Below are 16,566 nucleotides of genomic sequence, written 5' to 3' on the forward strand. Positions count from 1 at the left end.
GGAGGACTCAAAGGCCAGCAAATACCACCTACAGCAAGGGCATCCAAAAGGCCCAAACCCAGCTCAGTTCAGCAGTCATTGAGGAGGAGGAAGAGGAGGAGTATAAGGCGGGGAGGAGGAGTAGGAGGAGGGCGGAGCCCCGCCAGGAACCTCTAGATGGCAGAGTCAGCCGGAGCATGGAACAACAGGCTTGCATCAAACGGAAGATCAATGAGTCACTCCCAAATGTTCTCAGGGAACACGCCGTCCCGAAGTCAAGCATGGCGACGGAAGGCGACTGAGCAAGCCATAGCCTGGCCCAACACCTCCGAGATGTCCAGAGCGGAGCAGAGAATAAACGCCGCTAGCTCCCGGACATCCAAAGCATGATGCCATAAGTCCACCTAAACAGTCTCCTGGGAAGCAGCGGAACCCAGACACTCAGCCGAGTCCCACAGACAAGAGGAGGCCCTCGCCAATACACACAAGGTGTTAAGGGCCCGCAGGGCTGCGCTGGTCGAGGCAAACATGTTGCACCCCCAAGAGTCCAGCCAGCGGGCCTCCCGGGACGGCGGAGTCAACGGTGGTGGCAGGGGGGGGGGGGGAAGCGGTCCTCAAGAGTGGACTGTCTGCAGAGGGGTGGAGGGAGTGGCACGCCGGTTCATGTGGCGCCGGAAGGTGACGGTGCAGAAGGTGTTGAGGCACCGGATCTTCTGAGGCAGGACACCTCCAAGCTCCCTAGAGAAGAAGAAAGGAGCGAACCTTCAAAGGGGAGTAAGATCTCCCTCCCACCAGATCCCTGGTGGAGAACCTCCAAGAGATGGTCCGCTGGGAAATGAGCAACTGGGTCCCCAATGCGCAGAATGCCCACGGCTGTGGACACCGCGTGCGCGAAGGCTGCACCCGCCTCTGTAGGGCCCTGCGGAGAAGAAATCAGCTCCTCCGTGGGTGATGGCTGTAGACTAAGACGGCCGTCCCCGAAGCCAAGCAGGACATGCAATGGCCAGACCTTAAAGCCAGAAGGCACCGAAGAATGGGGTACCTGCCGCTCCTCCGACGAGCACCTTGGCCTCAAAAAGGGCAGGCAGCCACCCTTTGACATCGGTGAAAAAGACACCACGCAGCGGCCAGTCTCCGGAGAAGAGGACACCAAAATGCAGCCAGCCTCCGGAGAAGAGGGAGCGTCCAAAGACTAATCCTTTCCGCACCCTGAGGTAGGACGCCAGCACCATCCAGCGCCAAAAGAGAGACCGGCTAGGACTCCTCCAAGTCACACCGCACCGGGGACCGGAGCCGAAGTGGTCAAAGGGCGGCGCCGGAACGCCGCCGACTCGACCTCTGCCAAGGCAGCCTCCTGCGTGGAGGGACGAGAGGGACCGGGGGAGTGACCCGAAGTCCTCCACCAGCCTCGGCCCAGAATGATGCGGAGGCGGTCTGGCGACCCATGTGGAGGCGCCAGAGACGACTCAACCTCCCACTCGCCCTCAGGAGGCGGCCGCCTGCTGGGAGGAACGAGAAAGGCCCAGAGGGGGACGAGGTGTCCCCACCCCACCTTGGCCCAGAGTGGGACGAGGAGAGGTCATCGGCTCTTGTGGCACTGCCCGAAGCGAACAAAGGGCGCCTGGACGGCATCAGCTCAGCCTGGACGAGGCCTTCGCCTGCCCAGAGGGCCGAGCGGGGCCCGGGATGCGACCCGAGCCCCGGTGACCTCCTGCGACACCACAGGGACTCCCACGTGAGTTTGCGGCGCGGCAGGGGTGCCGTGGCATGAAGGAGGGACCCCAGAGGGGCCGCACCTCAACAGCACCACATCCTCCAAGCCTGGATCCGAACCAGTCGGTGCCGGGCCGGTGCCATTGGCGCGGAGGGCCCCGCGCAAGGCGAGGGATCCGTCGGCGCCCCAGGAGGGGAAGGAAGAGGAGACGCCAGCATGGCCCGCAAAGCCGCCCGTATGTCTCCATCTGGACTCTCGTCACCCCCCTCGGGAAACGGGGGATAGGACGACGACACGCGGGGCTGCATCACCCGCGGAGAGCCCACGCCCCCGGAAGGCCGAACACCAGCCCCCGGGGACAAACTGCGACACTTACCCACCGGGGAGCGAAGCTCTCACGACATCGGAGAAGGACGAGGACAACGACCACGGCCGTCTCTGAAGCAGTCTGCCGAAGCTGATCGAGAGGAGGAGGCCGACCTTGAGAGACGCGCCAGTAGAAGTTTCATTCGGCGCTCCCGCCGCGACTTCGGCTTCAACTGTTGACACACCTCACAATCAGTGGTGCCGTGATCCTCCCCCAAACACCACATACAAATGAGACGAGGGTCCGTCGCCGACATAAGACGCCCACACGACGTGCAAGTTTTGAAGCCCAAAGGCATTTGCACATTGTTCCACCAGAGAAAGACAATTTGTGAAGATAAAAGGGCCCCAAACAGGCCCGCAGCAAGACCGGATCCGCGTTGCACGCGGAAAAGGAAAAAAACTGGCATAGGCGCGCTGGGGCGGTGTTTATGTGACCTCGCTGGTGCGGACGACACCTGGGCGGAGTCGTGTGAGGTCGCCCGGCCCCCGGCGAGCAGTGATGCTGTGGCAAAAAGTGTCCGGATCCAGTCTCACGCCTGGGGATAATTCTACGTGAAGGAATCTGCGGCTAGGAGTCTCTATCAGATTGCCAGTTTTAAGAGACAGTAATAGGAGTATGTTACATATATTAAAATGTACATACACATTACATAGGCTCCCTTTCTAGCATATTTACCTGTACAGTATAACCTTCAAAAGGTAGTATTTAGCCAAAATGAAATGTCCTGGGAAATCTGATGGCACAAAGGATGCTCTGACCCTGTCGAGGTTGGTATTGAGACAGGATAACCCATCTGTATGGCATTCACATCCTTATCCAGAGTCAAATAAAAAGTCTGTATTTTTAAGTCCTGTAACCAAATGCCTAGAAGACATTTTTTGATAAATAATAATATCTAAAATTAGGAAAAGTCCTCTTCAATGGAGGGGAGAAAGCAAGGGAAAAGGGACTGCAATTGAAACTGGTCAAGGCAACGAGGTAAAGAGTAACATGCGAGGAAGCAAGTGTAGATTCACATAGCCTTCACACATTGTAGAAATATTGAGTGGGAGTTCGCTTTTAAAAGTACATTTTTGCCAATTCACACCTATGGCATAATATTATTTAATTTGCTCTTATAATCTGCTTAACATGTTGGACAAAACCCTGACACTCATGTTCACTGCTCAAAGTCATTTAGTTGGCAAGATGCTGCTACCTTAGATGCACTTACCTCTCAACCCCAATTAACAATATAGGATCACTGCTATATCTGGCTGGGGTTGTCGGTCTGGAAAACTATTGCTTAGGTTGGTCAATGGACAATCGACCACTTTCTTCAACAACAAAATGGCAAACACCTTGACACATTCATCAATTAAAATAACGCAGATAAGTCTTTAAATGGAGCAAGCTCATTTTACTTCCATAGTAACCAACATGAATAATTTTAAGATAGGTTTTTACCACGCAAATCTCTAATAATCACAGGCAAACAACTAGATGCAATCGACCAAGGAACCTCCAAACTGTAGTATAAGAGAGCCCAGTTTAAGAAAGTGCAATTGTGCCATATTAATGGATAAAGGTGCTACGTAAATGTGGATACAAAAAAATAAATCAACATAAAATGTTTCTGTAAACCAATACTCCTATCAATTTACCTGTAAATTCTGTATATATCTTCGGACCTCCCCTTTCGGAGTCGAAGAATTGAGGCTCCGGGATTTGCTTTCAACTGGAAATAACCCTATGCAGGAAGGAGGGTGAAGATAGCAAAAACTTTAAAATACATACATTTTAAAGAGCTAAGATTTCAATATTAACATCCCAAGTATGTTTATGAAGATTACTCATTTACAGAATTAGACAGAAGGACCTTTACTATCTATGTAACAGAAATAAGGGTCGGGGTTACCTCTAAACAGTAATGTGCCGTGTTCTATGGGGAACACCTTTCTAGCAAAAATATGCTTTTGTTTCAATTGCAACAAGTCACAAAAGCATGTGCTAGACAATGATAATTCAGACCTCTACAATTTAGTTTCTCAATTCCATGACAGACAAAGATATTCTCTTGAAGGTTTAAGACCTACAGAGGCAATTTTGCCAAGAGTCATGCAAAGAGGAATGTCGACTTACCAAGTTAGCCATGACAATGGTATCAACAATAACTGGGTTCCTTGATGTTCCAAGTGTAAACTGAAGCCCTCGAGGAGGTTGGCCTGTGGTGATGTCATAACAGTGCCCCTCCAGCAGTAGATACTCCAGCTCATATTCGGCCGCCACAATACTGTCCACCTACAAATAGTCACAAGAAAGCAAAAACATAATTTGCAGGAGAGCACACTGCAGTATTGAAAAGAGATGGCTACACAAGATACAAACAAAGGTATGCGTGGCCTGAAAAGGTAGATCGAGGGTCCCTGTGTCAGAATCCCTTTCAGTAGGCTACGTGGCATGCAGGGATTACTGGCCCAACCATAGGAATTGTGGCCTTTTATTACTGCTGTCCCAGGACCAAACCTACTATTGTCCATGAGTAACTGTGCCACTTGACTCTAGGTGGAGGCATGGATCGTGCAGTCCAAGGATCTTCGAAGGGGAGGTAGGTATGAGGAGTACGCAGGTGCAAGACTCAAAGTTCAAACAGTAACCGCAATAACGTCCTTGTGCAGACAAATACTTGCTTTTATACATATTAAAAAAAAAAGAGCAGTATTTTAATATAAGCACACAAAGCATATAGGCAACACATTAACTAATACCCAGTGTCTCAACGACTTACCTGGGCAGTATCCCAGAATCCCTCCATCACTTTCTAGTGAGGCTGGTTATTCCTATTCGAAACCATAGGAGACTTTCACATGCTAGTCCACATGAGGTAATGCCTAATGTTGGCCTTAAGACTTAATTTCAGCAGTGCTATGCACTAAATTTGTGATAGTCCTCAAAAGGCCTGCTCGTCTCGAACTATCTTATCTGACCTGAAGCCAACAAGTAACAAAAGGGTGGGGTACGCCTCTGCAGGGTCCAGTTTCCCCGATGCGGAGGGTCTTCAACCTCTCACATTTTTTCCCCAATTACCTCTTGGTCCTCCTCAGTCTTCACATGGCCCACGTGACTGATTAACGTACTTTTCCTCAGCCTAGCTCTCAAATATGACTCAAAGGTTCAAAGGCCTAAGTTTTCCTCTCTTTCATGATTACCTATTCTTACAGTGCCAACATTACCAGACCCACTGTCTCCCTGACAATGAGCTCAGGTCTCACTGACCAGGAACTCTTCCTGGAACCACAGACGTTTGATGTGCACAGAAAATGGTCTGCACCCCTTCCTTCTGGGTCTGTTCCAACCTCAGCAATCAGAAATGTCAGCAATTCACATCTCTTATCCGTGGGTAGCAATTCTCACCTCTACTAGCCTTCTCAGGCCCTGAGATTACAAAATGATCCCCACAGGCCTCCAAGTCATGCACACACTAGTATTACATACTGTTCAGCGCTACAAACACCATGCAGGCCAAGGGTGAGTTAGGTACACAACAGCAGAACCTTAGATGAGTGGGCCGGTAGGCACCAACCACTCCTGTGACAACGGTAAAAAGCATGTTCACAGTACTGATCACTTCTAAACACAAAACAGGTATGCTGCCACCACTTCACATATCACTTCGCTCCAGTTAAGGGCAGTTTCCACCTACTGCTATGAAGGTAGCACTTTGTGCTCCCTTCCGGTCTAACAAGACTGCATTACCTTGCAACAGACTTAGGACATGGTGCACATACGTAATCCATGTTTGTCTATTACAAAACATCAGAACCAGGGATTTAGATATACATGCAGAGGGGCCACTCGGGGAAGAGATGCAGGTCATCACATTGCAGAGGGCTTTTATGTCCCAACACCTTGCCTATAATGCCATACCAAGATAGCATTTAATGTAGAAGTAAAGGAGGGCCAATAATAATGTAATTCAGGTGAATTAAAGGTAAATCAAATGCTACTCACATTGAGAGAGGTGCTAGGGAAATATTAACAATTTTAAATGCATTTATTTGATATGATCCACAAGGCAGATAAAACAAGGTTAGAATGCAAACCCTACTGTCCACTATTGTTACTAAACTGCTAAACCAAAATCCTTGCCAAAGTAATAGTATATACACCACTGGCTATCATAGGGAACCTGATCCATCCTGACCAATCAGAGTTCATGCCACAACAATCAACGAGAGCCAACCTATGCAGCCTACATAACTGGCCCTACACAAAGCATGTATCAGAGCCTGGTGCACAGACAAGGAATTTGAACCAAATTTCCGGTTGGGAATGTGATTAGTATACCAAGACCCATTGGCAAAAGTCAAAAGTTAACAGGATCTTGCTGCGTTCATTTCATGCATAATGGAGAGGGCTGTGATTACAGCAAGACTGCATTTCTAATGCAGGAAAAAAGTGAATAATTAGGGTCTTTTAAATACTTTTTAAATTTTTTTTTTAAACATCCACTTTACACTCGTCTGAGTTTGTTTTTCCTTCTGTAAACAAATAGAAATATGGTGCTAGACTTTCTTTCATACGACAGACATAACTTCTTTCACAGTATGTGTATACGGAAAGGTAAAGGCACTGTGTGCGCTTTAAAATAAAAACAAATTTTGTTGGCTTAATTGATAAAAATGTTGACAAGCCAACTGCATAAAAATGCCCACACAGACATACAGAAGCGTAAGAAAATAGCCAGACTAGGAAAACAACTCAGAATAAGAGTGATCAGAGAAATAAGCAGATTTTATTTTGTCTGATCGGCTCATTCTGCTTTTAATAAGCATGTCTCATCCAAGAAGGGCATTCATTAGTTGGCTTCACAAACATGACTGAGTGATGCAGTACAGTGCATCACAAAAACTCCTAGTGAACTACCATTTACACAGAGTATCCGGTCACTTTTTTCCACCCTATACAACATTGTGCAACGCACTGGCAAACGGGGTCCAAGAAAGGCCTACTCTCAGCATCCCATCTCCTGATAGGCACTGGACATGGCCTACAGTCAGGCACTGAAATAAAGAACATGTTGCCAAAAGCCCACTGGGCACACTGTTTGGTCCTACTCAGTGAGCTCTGTGTGCAGAGCTCACTGTACTTATTCTCTGCCTATGTCCCTTACATTCGGGGCATAGGGCCTGGCTTTTGGTCAAATGCGGCACTGAATGCAACAGTTTCCAAGAGACAACAGTTTCCTTGATGTTATTGACAATGCCATTTGTATGTCTTCTGTTATATTAGTTATAACGTCATAAGCAGTGCATTGAGGGCTGAGATGTTTCAGTTTCGCACCACAGAAGACACATTTCAGTGGTTTTAATGTTGTGTACTATAGTCCTACATTCCTTGAACTGAAGTTTTTTTTGGGAGAATTTCTATTTCATTTTCTTATAACAAACGCACTATTTTCTCTGCTGAGCATTTTGCTTTACCAAACTATTTTAGATGAAATATCTTTTTAATGACATACTTTGGCCCCAGGGAAAGGAAAATACAATTGTGCATAGTCCTTATTCAGCTGTGAACTGTTCCTAGGCTCTGTGCATCCAGAATCTAAAGAGTACAGCCTTTGTTTCTCTGGATTGTTGGTCGTGCTCAGAGGAATTTCGTAAAAAGTGCATATCCTTACTACCTGCCTTAGTGCCCTCTGTGTACATTTCTGCAGCGGCCTTAATATTTTTATTTTTTTATATTGTTAGTTTTCTAAATTCACAGTTCTCAAATGAACTCTGGGGTTCCAAGATTATGTCTTAATTTCTGGTATACATAGGGGTCAAAAGGATCCTGCAGATAGTTCTGCGAATCATGCAACACAGTACATATATACACTTTTTATATTGTGTGGGCAGTATCTACCCTTCTATGATAAGCTCTCATCTCTGGAGAAGGGGATTTCCCCCAGTCCATTCAACCCTCCAAATACTTTTTCTGTGATGCCCTAATCAGTTTCATCCTTGAAGGCAGTCACAACTACAGTTTTCATTTGCAGTCAGATTGCTTGGATGATTCCAGATGTTTCGCACATTGAAATTTCACACAGTACAAATGTCCCACAGTGTTCAGGTTGATATATATATATTTTTAATGTCCTTGCAGCATTTGTGGATCTGGACTTGCAAATAAGCTGTAGGCAAACTGTAAATATTAAAATGATAAACTGTTCAAAGCACTACAGAATTCCACAATGGTCCTAATCCGAGTTAACGTCCATCTGGATGCCAAATTTGCCCTAAATTGGTTCGGCACTATTTGCTGTAGTACCTATAGTAAACTGAAAAGACTCCTACAAAACGTAAAATGGGAAATGCTACTGTTTTGTTTGGCTCCCCCACTGAAGTGCAGGGCTGGTTCTAGAACGGTGTGTACGGTGTGACCGGGAGACAGCCATTAAAACACGGGCTTTACACCGCGCTACCATTACGACGCAGCCATCAGAACGCAAGTCGTTACAACGACTTGCGTTGGATGGAGCTATATACTAAGGAATAGTATGATTTACTATTCCGACACCTTCCCTACTGTTACGTAGGCTGGAGTTGGAATAGTAAATCATACCATTCATAAATCCTAAATCCAGCGCCTCCAGCGCATGTCGTTGTAACGACTTGCCTTGTGATGGCTGCATCGTAATGGTAGCGCGGTGTAAAGCCCGCGTTGTAATGACATACATCCGGTGTGACCGCACCGGGCGCCGTGATTTCAAGTATATAATGGTTTTAAAAGCACCAGCTGCCCTGTTCCTGGCCACCACCAATGTTCAGGCAACAATAAAAATGTCAAAATAACTCCAGTGATTAATGTTCTTCCTAGAGCGAGATCAAAGGTTTGTCCAGTGGAACTTTTCACTCAAGGTAAAGTATGGTGCAAAGAACACATACCGTGCAGATCACAAAGTGTATATAATGTAAAAAGGTCAGTGGGTTATTGTTTTTGTCAGAGAGATAATTTTATTACTTGCATATTCCAAGTTAAAAGCCTAATATAGAACAGTGAGCTATTAACGGTCATCAAAGAGCTGCATGCAAACCACAAGATATGAATTAGATCGGAATTATTTTTTTCCCCAGTCTTTCATTATCCTAATGTTGGAAAAAGTGTTCATTAGGAAAGAAATCAATTCAGATTATTAAAGAGAACCCCCAACAATGGTGGTACGTTTTAAAATCTGAGTTAGTGCTTCTCCAGACTATTAAACTATACTGCCTACCAGTATGGTTGACATATGCCTCCTACACCTGTTTTCCTATACATTGATTTAAACAAGTATGAATGATTGACTTTTTGTAGTTTGTGTGTGTGTGAGAGAGATATAAAGTGCTCCGACACCCTACACTGATATGAGAGGCACTATAAAACGAATTAAATGCATCTGAGAGACAGTGTGGTTATGGGGACTTGAGGGGTCCTGTTAGAGGGTGGTGGTGAGGGAATCCATGGCAGAGGTGGTCATTGGAGGGTGCCAACAAACACCGTCGCAATTTTGGGCAGATTGCCGGAGTGATCAAATCAGTCAAATAAGGTGTATTAAAGTGAAATCAAAACGTTGCATAAAGCATTATGAGTAGAAAAGAAAATAGGTCTGGAATTGGCTGCCAGCCTTGGCGCTTTGTCAAAGTTTCTTTTGTCATGTCCTCCTTCCCCAGTCCCTTAGCAGGACATCATTTAAGTCACTAGTTCCGGAGGACTGTGAAATAATTTGGCTGAATTTTAAGGAATCCATAGATGTCAAGATCTTTACTGATGTGAAGTAAAGAAGTGTCACTCAGAGCCGCATTCCAACTGTGGCCTAAACATCTAAGCCACTCGGCTATGTTCAGGATACCTCACCTGCGTATGAAGGGGAGAAGGCCGGACGCAGTACAGTTGTTTATGTTAATTCAAAAGAAGCACACACAGAAAATTTAGCCTCTTATGACCTTGTTTTCAGTGCTAAATTGGTTGAAAATGTAAACTGTATTTCACAAGCTCTCACATCCTTGGACATATTCTAATTTTTACCAAGTCAGACAGAATCCCATGATTGAGAACAGATTAAATGGATTTTAATAGGTGTATTAAAATCTGCTTTAAAACATTTTTAGGCTTTGCAGTATGGTGTTCTGATGGGCAATTCTAATGTAGCCCGCCCTTCCCACCAATTATACACTTGAGACTGGTACCTGAATTTTGGGCTTCGTTTCAAAGGCTTTAGTATCACCTAATGCACTTAAGAAAACAATCTCATCTATTTGAATGCCTTCTGTTGCATGGTATAAACAACAATAAAAAATGCCAGTGCTGGACTGCAATCAACACTTTTTATGTCCGGCAATGGTACGAATAAAACATACCAAACCAATTTTACTTACGTCAGTTTGTTGTTTGGGTATGAAAGTCGAATGTCTGAAGAGAGAAAGGAATATGTGTGTATGTTGGCATATTGTAAATTTGTAATAATTCTGTGTAATTGTAAAAATATTGTGTTTTTGTTTATAATATATATTTGCACAAAAATCTTTTCCTGTGAAAAAGAATCAAAATAATTAAATTAGTGACAAAAATTGACTAAAATAAACTACTGACGTAAGTAAAATTGGTTTGGTATGTTTTATTCGTACCATTGCCGGACATAAAAAGTGTTGATTGCAGTCCAGCACTGGCATTTGTATTGTTGTTTATATTGATTTGACTTAGCCTTGCTGGTTATGAGTCAAGACCCTGTGTTGTTGCTCAGTTCTGTTGCATGGTGGCTTATATAATCAGACTAAGATCAGTGTCCCACATTTCCATCCCTCCAAATTCCTACTTATCCTCATCCACCTAGCAGCTCTAGGAAGTTCACAGAAAAACAGTGAAAAATATGCATTAATTATCTTTGCTAAATGACCCTGGAAATGTGAGAATTTATCAGTACAGATTTAAGCCCAAAATATCTTTCACTTGAGTATATCATAGGGTACAAAATGCTATAAACAAATTCATATTTAAACATGATGCCTTTGGTTGTGTTCACCGGCCAACTCTACATGATGAGGCTGGAATAACGGAATAGTTACCATGGGTATTCTCTCACAATGTAAACTAGGCAGAATATCTCTGGATAAGTGTGAGAGCTCGTAAAATAACTTTTTTAAAACATTCATACTTACCAGTGTTCCAAATTACCTAATAGTGCACTTTGTTAAAAAAAAAACAAATAGAAACAAAATTAAACAAGGGAAAAGTGTCATAATGTAAAAAAAAATAAAAACCACAAGCGATTACAACATTGTGCAAACTGACCTTGCCCCTTTAAGAATCTTAGAAGGCAGCACTGTTACATCAAATCGTATTCAGCAAGGGGGTCAGTAAGTTAGGCAGTTCGCTTTTTGGAGTATATGGAAGATACATAAATACAGTATCCAGTTAAAAATCAGTGGCACTAAAAACTGAGGAGGAAGGCGAAGCTTTTATGAATTCAGAGAGAACACCCATGGTGAAGAACTAGAATTACACTTAAGTAACTTTCTTCTTCAATATGAGAATTTCTGATCTAATGAAAAGCAGAACAGAGCAATAAGCAAACAACCATAAAAGCACAATTAGGGCCACAGACGGAGATGCTAATGCAAATAAGTTACGAAGAGATGCTGGACACACCAAAGTAATAGTCTTGGAGTTAGACTCCAGACAATGTTTAGCAAAGGTATGACTGACCTTCAAGTAGCAGCCATACAAATGTCAGGAATGGGGATATTTCTTACGAGATCAGAAGAAGCTTCCCTCCCTCTTGCAGCACTGGCTCTAGGCTTCCTAGGTAAGGGCAGATTATCTTTGTAACAATACAAGACACTACCTGTATGGGTGAGACTAGGTGTGTGGGAACAGCTCCATAATTTAAAAAGAGCTGCTTATCCTTACACATCTCTTTGGTCCTTACTAAATATTAAGGTAAAACCTTCATACTGAGGGTGTGTAACAGCCTTGTAGCTGGAAAGGCAAGATTTGGAGAAAAGGTTGCAAAGTACCTAGCCTGAAGAAAACTTTAGGAAGAAAAGAGGAGTTTTCAATGATACCTTCTTACGATGAAAACGCATGCATAGTTCAGCACTACACAAAGCCTGAAGTCACCCCAATGGGAGATGCAATAGCCAATAAAAATCCAACTTTCAAGGCGGTTGCTGTAAATCTACATTGTGCATTGGTTCAAAGGTGAGACTTTTCAAATTAGAGATTGGATTAAAACAATCAATTCCTAGGGAGAAATTCTTATACCTGGAGAAAACAACTTTCTAATACTATAGGAAAATCGTTATCACTGGAATGGAGAAGAACTATGCCTGGAAAAAAGGCTTCCAATCAGTAGTGATGGTAACCTTGTAGAAGACTGTAAACAGACTGACAGAAAGATTCTAAATAATGTATGGCAAGTTCTTGGGTTGACTGCATGCTGACTGAAATGCCATAAACAGAATTTCTTCCACTTGAATGCATATGAAGCTCTCATGGAAGGACACTAGACCTCCCTCAGGAAGTCCATGCATTTCTCAGGGAGCTTCAAGTTTCCAAACTGCAAGACCCCAGGAGACAGATAGTGGAGTTCAGCGATAGAAAATTAGGATAGAAGGTTCTGTTGGACATCCAGCAAAGCAGATCCAACTTGGTTGCAGTCTTTTGTGAGGGAGAAAGGGCATCTGAAGGAGGTCCAGGAACCTAATCTGATAAGTCCAGTCTGGAGCCAAGAGAATCATCTTTATGTTTCCAACTAAACTCAGTGATTACCCTGGGAAGTAGGATAGAAGGAAAGCCGTAGAGACACCTCTTGACTAGCTTACTGTAATGGTAATCCTGCAGAAACGAGGAGCTGGAAACTCGACGGCATAAATAAGCAAGGCATTTGCTTTTCCTTTATGTTGTATTCCTTCGTGTTGTTCTAACAAAACGCATCTCAAGTTATAGACCTTGAAGTTCTGCAGTCCTTGAACAAATGTATCCAAGTCAGTTGAATGTCCCACACTAGCATCCAATGCTAAATAGTTTGAACTTTCTGGGAGAGCACCCAAGACTTTGTCCCTCCCTGTTTGTTCGAAAAGTACATGGTGGACATGTCTGTCTGCAGAAGAGAACTAGCATTAACCACTGGCACAAATAACTTCAGATCCAGGCCAACTGCCCACTATTCGGTTGATATTGTACCTCTTTGTATCAGGGACCACAATCCCTTAAGTTATAGGATTTCCATGTGCAAAATGCAGTCCTCCAGAGAAGGGTTCCCATTACACCACCACTTCAGGGACTTTGAAAACAACTGTACTCTCATCTCCTTTGTCTAGCTTTTGACACCACTGATCTACCCAACATTCCTATATAGGTCTCTCACGTGCAGCCTCACATCATAGAATAGAGATATGCACAAGGTCATTGGCCCCAGAACTGTGTTGACATACTGAAGATGACTGAGTAAGAGTTGTAGGAATTTTTGTGAAAAGTAAAGAACGCCATGTGTGAAAGAAAAACCTTTCATCTTTGTGTGCGAATGTTGCCCAGGTAATAAACACTGTGTTGGAACCAGCAATAGATTTCTCTATAGTGAGATGAAGGTCCAGTATGAAGAGTACATCCATTGTTAACTGCCATTGACAAGAAGACTTGTTCACTAGCTAATAGTCTAAATATGGGAAAAGGAGAACTATTTTCCAAACATGGAAAGCTGGAACTACTGCCATGACGGGCAAGAGAGCAAACGGTAGAACCCTATTTATTTATTTATTTATTAAACTTATAGAGCGCACTATCACCTTGCAGGCATCCTGGCGCTGAGGCTCCATGAGAGGCGGGAAAAGGGTATCGTGAGGCCCTAGAGGACTAGAACTTATGAAACAGCCAGGTTTTCACACATTTTCGGAACGGGAGAAGTTCCTCAATTTGCCTAATCTCCCAAGGGAGACTGTTCCAAAGTTTGGCCGCTGCTACCCCAAAAGATCTTCCCCCTGCCCTGACTTTCTTGAATCTAGGTACTCTAACCAGACGAGCCGATGAGGAGCGGAGCACTCTGTTGGGAGTGTACCAAGCGAATTTGGATTGCATTGCTCTGGGGCCTAGCCCATGAAGAGCTTTGAAAACAAGGCAGAGAGACTTAAATTGTACTCTCTGCCTAAGAGGGAGCCAATGAAGCTCAGCCAGAGCTGCTGATGCGGACGATCTTCATCAGTACCTTGTCTGAAAATGATCCTTGTATACTTTGAAACGCAGAAAATGTCTTTATTTCGCACAAATGGGTACATAAAAATTGTCATCCTGTAGAACTGATGTACACATCTGATTGCCTAGCTGCAAATTAGGAAAATTTGATGAAGAGCTGAAATCCTGAATTTCTCCAGCTTCACCCATTTGTTCACTCTTTTTAGATGCATACAATATTCCCATTTAGAAACTTTCATCTCGATTTATTTTACTTATATTTGTATATGGTGCAGACAAGACCAAAAAGTACTACAGTACTTCACATAAGGGTAGTTTAAAAACTGCACTTAAAAATGAGATCAAAAACTAAAAAGGATGTAGGATTAAAGTTACACAATACAGAAAGGCAGATCTTCACTTAAAAAGCCAGAGAAAATTCAATGAAGAGGACTTCAAGATGCACCGCACCTTCAATAGGAGTGAGCTGCCGATCACCAAGAAGCCATTGCCATTACTCTCCAAGTGCATCAACCTGCACTGTGGTCAGGGAGATGGTGGACCCAGAAGCCTAAGTGGAGCGGCGTCCCCATCTCATCAATTCCAGGCCACCACCTTGGCAAGAATTCTTTGTGGAGAAATGAACTTATTTCCCAGTTGCTATCAGGTAGCTTATTTGAACAAGTATTTGCAATGCAATAGATCTCGCATTTGATAGAATTTAAGCTATTGGCATTCTAAATGACAATGCATTTTATTGATTTGTTTTGAAAACCAACACATAAATAAAAGGCATTGTCATTTACAATGTCAATAGCTCAAAGTCTCGCAAATGCGAGACCTATTGCATTGCAAATGCTTGTTATTCCCATACATCAGCAGCCTGGGGCAGCAGACGGCGCTGTAAATCAGGACTGGATGGCGTGTTGGTATTGGGGGAGAGCTGTGCTGAGGTGTCATGTAGGCTTATAACCCCCTACGGATGGTCATCCCTGACCAGTGTTGTGATGTGCACTTGCTCTCCACCTGCCCTCCCTTGTCGTCATGGTAATTGTTACCCAGTTTACATCCAGCATCGGAGTAGAGAGGTGGATTGCACTGCACCCGTGACAGGGGAAGGAAGGCAGCGCTTCTCCGGAACACCTCCAACCCGTGCTTGGGTCACATCCCCACCCCTCCTTGGTGAATGGCACCTTCTTGTAGTGTGGGGATAAAGGGGGTGTCCGCATTATCGATGTCACAGCTGGAGTGCTGCTGAGCGTCACCAGCACGTAGCAAGGAGGGGCCCTTGACTATGCCTTGACTACTGCGCCGTAGAAGCCATGGGTCTTTGTTATGCTTCTCGTTTCTGAGAATGGCTGTCAGGCTTCTATGTTTCCAGACAGTAATACACTGATACAAATCGTGAGTAAAATTAACTTTTAGGTACGCCCCAAAAACCTCAAGACCCACACACAGGTATATGACTTTCAGTGAAAGCGCAATATAAAAATAAACACGGGCTGAGTGAAAAAACATGGCCCCCATAAAGATAAGAAATTGCTTTGCGACAGTAGCAAAGCAGGCGACCCAGTCCAGATCGGAGGTGAAAGGGCGTCTACAAAAAACCCTCATTTCCAATGGCAGGCCACCGTTTAGCATAAACGGTGACGTCAGCCAATGAAAATGAGGGGCGGGGCTTCAAGTCCCCTTCTCAAATCTACTCTCCTACAAAATCTCTCGCCCATTGAGCAGCGCTTTGCGCTGAAACGCCAGGCTAGACCTAAAATGGGTCTCAGTGAGTTTGGAGGCCATGCGCATCCCCAGCATGGCTGCCATAGAGAACATGTTAGAATGAAAGAAGGCAGTCTAGACTGTTGATCAATGCAAAACATCATGGCCTCAGGATGGTCCATGAGGGCGAGCTCCCCCAAAGTAAACCCAGGATCCACATCAGGGTAGAGTTTCCACCTAAAGTGTCTGCACTGCTCAGCACCTATTACATTGATAAAAGTCAGTAGGTGACTCCAGGCGGAAACACTGGAAGGTCTACCCAAGGCCTCTCCTGCGTTAAGGTCCTCATTTCACCAGATGCACCATTCATTGTCCTTGTAATGTGTGGCAGAGGGGGCCATATTATGGTCCAACATGGAGCGTAACATTCTTTTTTTTTTGTAAAAGTTTTATTTTATTTTAAGTTGCACAGGAAAATAAACAGAGGGCTGCGGGGGAACCGCACATAACTCAAAGTCATGGTAAAATCTTTGTACGCACAGCAACAGTGACTCAAGCCATTCCATATGCATATCCAGCCCAGGCGCGAGACCACATAGCAATTAGGACCATTGTACACAGT

General features: G+C 44.5%; 1 protein-coding gene across 2 annotated transcripts in view; it reads right to left on the bottom strand.

Moving 5' to 3' along the window:
* Positions 1-16,566, bottom strand: part of UGGT1 (UDP-glucose glycoprotein glucosyltransferase 1) — an 822,704-nt gene that overhangs the window by 167,357 nt on the left and 638,781 nt on the right. For both annotated transcript variants that reach the window (XM_078666074.1, XM_078666073.1), the window contains 2 exons: positions 4,185-4,343; positions 3,707-3,792 (listed from right to left, as the gene is read on the bottom strand). In XM_078666074.1, coding sequence (XP_078522200.1) covers positions 3,707-3,792; positions 4,185-4,343 — 245 coding nt within the window. The remainder of the gene's footprint in view (positions 1-3,706; positions 3,793-4,184; positions 4,344-16,566) is intronic.

The sequence above is a fragment of the Lissotriton helveticus genome, chromosome 11 (genome assembly GCF_964261635.1).
Source record: "Lissotriton helveticus chromosome 11, aLisHel1.1, whole genome shotgun sequence".
In the NCBI taxonomy this organism is placed as follows: Eukaryota; Metazoa; Chordata; class Amphibia; order Caudata; family Salamandridae; genus Lissotriton; species Lissotriton helveticus.